The 8,983-nt window shown below is 38.1% G+C and overlaps 2 protein-coding genes across 2 annotated transcripts; both read right to left on the bottom strand.

Moving 5' to 3' along the window:
• Positions 1 to 589: 589 nt before the first annotated feature.
• Positions 590 to 2,533, bottom strand: LOC127095518 (uncharacterized). Its single transcript, XM_051034196.1, has 6 exons — positions 2,509 to 2,533; positions 2,379 to 2,434; positions 2,131 to 2,291; positions 1,432 to 1,602; positions 850 to 942; positions 590 to 740 (listed from the first exon to the last, which is right to left on the bottom strand). The coding sequence occupies exons 1-6, from the start codon at positions 2,531 to 2,533 to the stop codon at positions 590 to 592; spliced, it is 657 nt and encodes a 218-aa protein (XP_050890153.1).
• On the bottom strand, positions 2,431 to 3,815 carry LOC127095517 (protein NRT1/ PTR FAMILY 1.2-like). Its single transcript, XM_051034195.1, has 2 exons — positions 3,573 to 3,815; positions 2,431 to 3,290 (listed from the first exon to the last, which is right to left on the bottom strand). Exons 1-2 carry the CDS (start codon positions 3,813 to 3,815, stop codon positions 2,706 to 2,708), a joined length of 828 nt encoding a protein of 275 aa, XP_050890152.1. The 3' UTR covers positions 2,431 to 2,705.
• Between the last annotated feature and the right edge of the window lie 5,168 nt (positions 3,816 to 8,983).

Raw genomic sequence — 8,983 nt, 5'->3', positions numbered from 1 at the left:
CGCTTTTTTAAATCTTAAAAGCGCTGTCTAAGCCCCCCCCTTAGACAGCGCTTTGGCCAAAAGCGCTTTATAAGACCCTCTTATTTTAAAATTTTTAGGTATACCTAAGACAGCGCTTTTGAAAAGCGCTGTCTAAGCCCCACCCCTTAGACAGCGCTTTGGTCAAAAGCGCTTTCTAAGACCCTCCTATTTTAATTTTTTAGGTATACCTTAGACAGCGCTTTTCAAAAAGCGCTGTCTAAGCCCCCCCCCCTTAGACAGCGCTTTTGCCTAAAGCGCTTTCTAATCCCCCCCTTAGACAGCGCTTTTTACAAAAGCGCTGTCTAAGGTATACGAAAATTTTTGAATTGTTTTAAACCACATTTTTTCCAGGTTTATAAACCAGAATTTCTACCTGTTTTCAAGCAGATTTTGACAGACAATTATCACATTTTATATATGCCATTTTGGCCTTTTTTCTACCAATTTTTGGCTAACAAATATATATATATACCAATTCAAACCAATTTTGCCTTAAATGTATCAAAATATATACAAATTTATGTACACATTTACAAGTCATAACATATACTACAAATGTACACATTAATTACACAAATTTATGAACAACATCTGCCTTGCTATTTACATCCGATTTCCCATCATCACCCTCCTTATACCCGATCATTTTATTTAACTGGTTCCAGTCCTCTTCACTGAAATTGAATTCCTCGGTTTCCTCTTTAGGAGAGTTACCGTTCCTAACAGTGTATGTGATTATAGGTGAGCAGCACAGTCAAAACTAAAGTAAAATCCAAATTTAATGGCTGAAATATTAAATTGAAAGTATTTCTAGAAAGGACTCCACACCTTCCAAATGACCACCAAGATTTCCCCACTTTCTGTTTCCTCGCATTAAGATTTGACTCCGTTGATTTCTCCACAAACTTGTGCGCCAACATTCTACAAACAGCAATAAACATAAAACCCAAGCAATACAATACAATATTACTCTTACTTATTTTTTACAATCAAAATTAGTATGGAAAGCATCACTAAAATAGCTGACGTCTCAGCTACAACCCATCACTTGCAACACTTCTAATAAACTTATGATTAATTAGTGACACTAAAAAAAAGAAGGAAGGGAGTAAGGAGAGAGACATAAAACCCAAGCAAAAACATTATTTCAATTTTGAACCAATAGTGCTTAATGCATTTACTATTTGCAATGTGACTTGATAAAAAAGTCAAACAGGCCAAAAATGTTCAACCTTCAAATGACCGCTTATCATCCCCATATAATAAATTAGTAATTAATGTAAGTGTATACAGAGTGTACACGAATATAGTTTTGGTGTTATAGTTGGATCAACCAATGAATGTCGTACACCATGATTCTTACATGATAATATCAGCATGCAAAACAAATAACCCAGAATAACAGCATACCTCCATTGCAGTATAAGTTCAATATCAAGTTCGCGATCTAGATCTTCAATCTCTCTGCTTCCGCTAATAGTAACCTGACTGGGATCAGACTTAAGCAGTGAAGCATAGAGAGAAATATATCTCTTCTGCAACCTTGTGTATCTTAAAACTTGCTCCCATGACATTTTTCCACTGACAGAAATATAATAACCTTAGTCCAAGAAGTATGAAGTATAAACATCCAAACATGACAAGCAAAGATCAACAATCATCATCAGGTCTCACAAAGCTCTAATATTGACATCTGAAAATATTCACACAATTTTATGTTTATTTTATTTCTTAATCCCTCAATTTATGAAGTATCTTTATGGACTATTTCCTATAAAAAGAATATCGCTTTCATTGGAATAAACATGTTCTGAAGTTACTGCATACTTTACAATTATAAAAGCAAATTTGTATATCATACATTAAAAAGAAATTACAACAGAGAGTAATCCTAGAGCAGAAAATAGTCAGAGATGCTATTTCTTTGCCTAATAACATACAACATGTCAACCCGAATTACACTCAACACACACCTCATATTCCTCCCATTTTCCATATGTAACCTTTCTCCTCTTCTCTATCTATAACCCTATTACAGTAATTAACAATCAAAATCTTAGCAGTTGACAAGTAATGTATAAGGCTGTGAATATAATTGAAGTTAAATACCTTGCCTTTTTCATCTGATCGGATACAGCTCTGTAAGCATACTTCCACCAAGACCTGGAATCAGCTTTTACTGGCACCAGTGGACGGAAATGAGCATACTTTAGACGTTGATTAAATGTAGCGAAGTTGTCTGCTAATTTCATCATATCTCTGTATCCATCCTGCAAAGACAGAAATGCAAAGATTATCCTCAAAAATGATGACAATCTCACACAACAAAATGACCAAAAGAGAAACAACAAATGAACCTTAGATAAGCTGATTGTAACATCATCCAAATTCACAACAGCCGTCTGCTCCTTGGCTAAAATTTATAGACATTATCATTCCTGTTATCCAAATTGGAATGATCTTTATCATTGATTTGAATGCTTCTACTTGATCTATTGTGCAAAGGCTCCATTGGCTTTTGAGTCTTCCATCTTGTGTAAAATCTTGTTGTGGATTTTGTATAAGGCATGCTTTGTTCAAAAACCTTGCAATCAAATCATCAAACACTAAAGCCAGTAAGTTATCAGCACACTCAAAGCAGAACCAGATTAAAGGATTTTTATTGCGATTCACTACTAAAAACACTACAACAATGGACATTTGAAATGTTCATAAATTCGATACCTTAGTTTATCGCTAGGCATAAGCATTTCCGAATCCTTATCATAATAGTACCCGCCATCATTCGAGACATTTGGCGATGGTAAGTTGAGGTTTCTGTTTCTGTAAGACGCGACAACGACACGAGCACACTCGCTAATCACATTCCCTTTAGGTTCAACCTTAACATAAAGTGAAGAAGCTAAAAAGAAAGATAGCGTGGATATAAACATAAGAACAACAGGAACACCAAATCCAACAATCCATCCAAAATTTTCTTGAATATAAACCAAAATGGTCATTCCAATTAAGACTGCAGCTCCTGTTAAAGCAAAGCTCCAATTAAAGTATCGCTCTATGATTCCTTCATCTCTTTCTTTCTTGTTTAGTTGGTCAACTCCAAAGGCTAAGGAAGAGGCTCTTACACCACCAGCTCCAATGGCCATTAGGCATAGAGAAAAGTATAAGAATGCAAGTTGTGATGTTGTTGGAGAGTTGCAGATCATAGTTAATTGATCACATGGACTTAGGTTTGGAATTATAGCAGTTAGCCAAAAAAGTAGCATTCCCTACAGTGTGACACATGGTATACATTATATAAATAACCAAGATTTTAAAATAGTGCCTAGACAAAACAGTATCGGAAAGTGCAGATACCGATACCGTTATTCACTGTTTTATGATTAAAAAAACTGAGGGAAATACACACTGCAACGACCGCAATCAGGCAATCAGTATGGCAAGTGTTGCACCGACCAAAATCGCAAAAGCTCATGCGTGATCGCGACTGTTATAGATAATAAAAGAAAATTGATCCAAAATTAAAGTGTTAAGGATAAAAAAGAACTTACTAGTAAAGTGAGAAAAGATCCAAAGGCAATGATAGTGAAACGACCAAAGTAAGAATCAGCAAGAAAAGCAGCAAGAACTGGTGTGAAATAACTAGCTGCAGACCATAGGAGGATAATATTGGTAGCTTTAGCAGCTTGCATGCCATAATGTCTAGTAAAATACAGAACCATGTTTAGCATGATCCCATAGCTAGACATTTTCTCAAACGCCTGGTTTGCTGCATAGCCAAAAGGCATCCGCATATGAATATCATATATAAATATAGAGAAAACGGCATCCGCATATGAATATCACATTATGCAGCAACAAACATACCAAGCTTTGTCCCAAACAGAATTATGGGGACACCAGGTGCATAATGCTTCAACTCTGGAATCCACTGAAAATGAAACAAACACATGAAACATATTAGCAAGTTTTCATAGAGTAAAAATTCGACAAGGAACACCATATCAAAATGGGAGCAAGCAAGCACCTTTTTGGAGACATTTTCATAACTAGCCTTGCTTATGAGAGAGAAAGCCAATATGAAAACATCGGCACCACGGTAACTCAATGGTCTTAATCTGTTATAATCCTCTTGTCCTGTTCCACAAATAAAAACAATAATCCAAAAAGAACCTCCAAACCATAGAGTAGAACCCGAGAAATAGAAATCAAATTACAAAACATTACCAGCAGTATCCCACAAACCCAGATTAACAATGCTCCCATTAACAACCACATTCGCACTGAAATTGTCAAAAACTGTCGGCACATAATCCTGATTCCACTGCAAACTATCATATTTATGCAACAGATATCACTGCAAAACTATTAACATTTTGTAACAAAACCCACTGCAAAACTATCCTAATCATGCAACAGATTTCACTGCAAGACCATCAAAATGTAACACCACACTTCAAGTTGAAGGCCTGCACTCGCATACAGACACTTTTGTCTACATGTCAGTGTCATTTCCGGTGTATGTGTATATGCTTCATATTCAACCCAGAATCAACAATTGGATAGACATAAACAAAGTGCACAGTAAAGTTAATATGATCAACCTTCTTAATTCTTTCGAAAGCACGAACAACCTCCTGCCAATTCTCCGGTGCAGTTTCCATAACCTTCTGAAACTCTTTCCTGGAACCATCCCTCTCCTCATGCCATGTGGACCTGTACTCCTTCTCATCATTCCCATGCAACCACTTTTCCCTCTCAAGCGTTTTCTCCTTCCACCTCTTCCCATCATCGAGTTTCACTGTCAAGACTCTTCCGTGGAACTCAATACCCTCGAATTCCACCGCCTTCATGGCTGAATTCTCCGCTGTTTCTCCCTCATAAATAATAAACCCAAATCCAGCGTTCCTCTCTGTGTCATTGTGACCTCTGATCAAAATCACGGTTTTTATCGGTCCGAATTGCCGGAAGAATTCCGAAACCTCTTGTTTCTTCACCCACCCTGGTAAGTTTCCAACAAAGATTTTCCCTGGTTGCCGGAACTGAGTCCGGTCATCGGAGCTCTGGCCTTCTACTCCACCTTCACTGTCTTCAACATCCTCTTCTGAGATTTCAGCTTCTGACTCCGCTTCAAATGGAAGCGGAGGAGGAGGTGGTGGTGGTGGAGGAGATAGTTTGCTTGTGAGCCAGAGTTTGTTAGTGAGGGAATTGGAGGAATGGAAGGGGTTTCTGAGAGGATTTGAAATTGGTGCGGGTTTAGGGTTAGGGGGAGGAGTGGTTGTGGTTTTGATTTTGAGGGGTTTAGAGGGACGGCGGAAGGGGGCGGGGGCGGGTGCGGGAGAGGCTGAGTTGTTGGAGTCAGGAGGCGGTTTTAGGGAGAAGGATATGGGCGCGGAGGTTGAGAGAGAGAAAGAGGAAGAGTGGTGTTTGGAGTGTAAGGAAAAGTATGAGTGTGGGGAGGATAATGAAAAACAGTAAGCTTTCTAAACCCCCTTAGACAGCGCTTTTTTTTTTAATTTTTTTTTTAATTTAAAGACTTTAGACAGCGCTTTATCAAAAGCGCTGACTAAGGTCTATATTTAAAAGCGCTTTCTAAAAGCGCTGTCTAAGGGGGGGTCTTAGACAGCGCTTTTAGAAAGCGCTGTCTAAGACCCCCCCTTAGACAGCGCTTTCATTATTTTTTTGGAACATTTTCCGTGTTTTATTTTAATTTTAACCTTAGACAGCGCTTTCTTTTAAAAGCGCTGTCTAAGATGCGCTGTTAAAAGTCATTTTTGGCGTAGTGTGATATTTGTAAATATATATTGTTAAGAATATTTGTATATAGAATAGTTCCACATCGACTATATCATGTAATTAGTTGTAATCTCTCTCTCTCTCTCTCTATATATATATATAATAAAATCTCCGTAGTGCTTTTCAAAACACACGGTTTAACCTAAATGTCTCTTAGTATCTCCTAATTCAATATGGTATCTAGAACCTACTAAGAGTCAACTCATCGTCGTACTTTACCCGATTGACCCACTGTCTTCTGGTGAGATTTTTTTTTGTAAATCGTGTCATCACTCCGGTTTGCCTCTCACTTCTCAAAATTCTTAGGTAAAACCACCTTGCCGCCCAATCCGACCATTTTTCCCGGCCGCCCCACTCAACTCCCTCCATCGGTCACAGATCTGGTCTCTGTTTTTTATTTCAACTCTCGAAAATTTGTGCTTAAGTTCAAACAAACTCGATTTTGTTTCTTTAAACCATGGGAAATGCTAATTCTGTATCGTTTACTAAAGTTCCGCTTATCCCATGTGAAAAACTAACTAGATCAGCCAACTACAACATATGGGTTCGTGTTGTCGATATGTGATTTCATGGTCAGGGATATGAAGATCACCTAACCACAAAATTGACTGATGTTTCCGCCACAAAACTCGCTAAATGGAAGAAAACGGATGCCTTTCTCTATGTACCATGTTATGGTTTTCCATCGTACCTAACCTCCAAGCGCAGTATCAAGCCTTCTCCACTTGGAATGAGGTTTAGGAAAAGGCTAAGAAAGTCTTCTCCAATGACGTTCATTGTCTGTACAGTGTCATCCTCAAACTTGACACACAGAAGTTACAAAATATGGATATGCAAGCCTATCTGAGTAAGCTTGATGCCTTGAAAGCGAGTTACACAACCCTCATGCCTTATGCAAAAGATGCCACAACTCATTCCGAACAACAGAGTAAAATTTTCATGGTCATGGCACTTAAAGGACTACCACCAGAACTCGAGTCCGTTCGTAACCAGATTTTATCAGGTACTATTGTTCCTAATTATGATGCAGTTAGTGAACAACTGTTGCGCTTGGCTATACCTCATGCATTTAGTCCGATTTCCCCTCCATCTATTGTTGCTCCGTCACCAGGTGACACTGTTGCCCTTGCATATCTTGGCAATAATCAGAATCTTCTTCGAGGAGGGTCATCCAACTCCAAACCTCGTCTCAAGTGTGACCATTGTAACCGGCTTGGACATACTATCAACCGTTGTTGGAAGTTACATGGCAGACCTCCACACCAGGTAAATGCAACTTAGATTGATAACCCTAACACTATCCAAACTTCACCTTCTCTTCAGAGCCCTACGCCAAACTACGAGGATTTTCTCAGGTGGTGTCAGACTAGTCATACCTCTGGTTCCACGACTTCGATTGCACACACTGGTAATTCATCTGTTTGCTTCTCTCAATCATCTCCTTTTGGTCCTTGGGTCCTCGATTTTGGTGCGCCTGATCATGTTACCGGTAATAAAGGTATTTTCTCTTCCCTTTCTACCTCTGGTTTCTTACCGAGTATAACTACCACAAATGGTTCTCAAACTCGATCCCAAGGGATTGGTACTGTCCATATTCTACCTGTAAGAACAAAAATTGTTCTACAACAGATTCCTTGATTTTGATGATAACAAAGGATGAAACCAAAAATGGCACCCTAACGAAAAGTTTCTAAGTGTGCAGGGTTCTAAAGATAGAAGAAATAAATCTGATGATGTCATCAGATGCACAACAAGATCAGATACAAATTATCAAGTATCAGAAGCATCTAAAGTGGAATCTCGTTTCAAGAAGCTCTGACTCTGAACAAATGCCTTCTGTAAACTCTGAAATTTATCAGCGCTATCTGAACTCTCAAGAAATAACATCAGAAGCCAGATCCCAAGATTCTCCAGATACACGAAGACTCTAATCAGATTTGTTAATCATGATGAAGTAACGTTTAAGCCAAGTTAAAGTTCTGCAAATGGATTTCCTCAATTAGAAAGAGACGTTAATCTCCTCTTCCAAGAGAGAAGATACTACTTGTGGTAAGTAGTCACTTCTAAAAGAAAATGTCTCCTGCAGAAGCTATTTATGGAATGGCGTAATTACATCTCATTATCCAGCAGATTTAACTCTACTTCAACTCTATTTCAACACTACTTCAACTCCTATATAAATAGAGAAGAAATCAACTTTCAGTAAGCAAGAAATCAACTAGCCAAAACTATACTGAATTATTTCACGCTCAAGAAAATCATCTTTGCTCCCAAAGAATTTCACTAAGCTTTTGCTTATTAAGTGAAAAATCTGTTCTTAAGTTTGTAATACTTGCTTTCTTAGAAGCACTCTAGATTACATATCTTGTATCTAATTTTTATTTGATTTCCTCAAGTGACTCCTTGTAGTCATTAGACTTGAGAAGACTAAGAGATTTTCTTCTCTCTTAGGGGTTGTTTGTAATCTTTCAAGATTAGTGGATTAAGTCCTTGTTGAAGGCGAAATCACCTTGGCCGGGTGGACTGGAGTAGCTTTGTGTTATAAGCGAACCAGTATAAAATCATTGTGTGATTTTCATTTTGAAAAGCGCTTATTTTTCAAACAATTCAAACCCCCCCTTTCTTGTTTTTCTCACCTTCAATTGGTATCAGAGCTCCGGCTCTGTTATTGATTTTCTAATCAAACACTTAACCGTGTAGAGAGATCCAGTACGAGAAAAACAATGGCCCACTCAAATGAGAAAGATTCTTACAATGCCAAGCCTCCTGTTTTTGATGGAGAAAAGTTTGATTACTGGAAAGATAGAATCGAAAGTTTCTTTCTGGGTTATGATGCTGACCTCTGGGACATTGTCACAGATGGATACAAACCTCCAATCTTAAATGGAGCTGAAGTTCCCAGAAGCAAAATGTCAGAAGATCAGAAACGTGTTTTCAAAAATCACCACAAGGCCAGAACAATACTTCTAAATGCTATATCATACAATGAATATGAAAAGATCACCAACAGAGAGACTGCTAAAGATATACTTGACTCTCTGAAGATGACCCATGAAGGAAATTCCCAAGTCAAGGAGACGAAGGCTCTGGCGCTGATCCAGAAATATGAAGCTTTCAAGATGGAAGATGATGAAGCTATAGAAGCTATGTTTTCCAGATTTCAAAC

Source organism: Lathyrus oleraceus, chromosome 6 (genome assembly GCF_024323335.1).
Source record: "Lathyrus oleraceus cultivar Zhongwan6 chromosome 6, CAAS_Psat_ZW6_1.0, whole genome shotgun sequence".
Classification (NCBI taxonomy): domain Eukaryota; kingdom Viridiplantae; phylum Streptophyta; class Magnoliopsida; order Fabales; family Fabaceae; genus Lathyrus; species Lathyrus oleraceus.
Note: the sequence above shows the minus strand (reverse complement) of the source record. Positions and strands in the feature narration are given on the sequence as shown.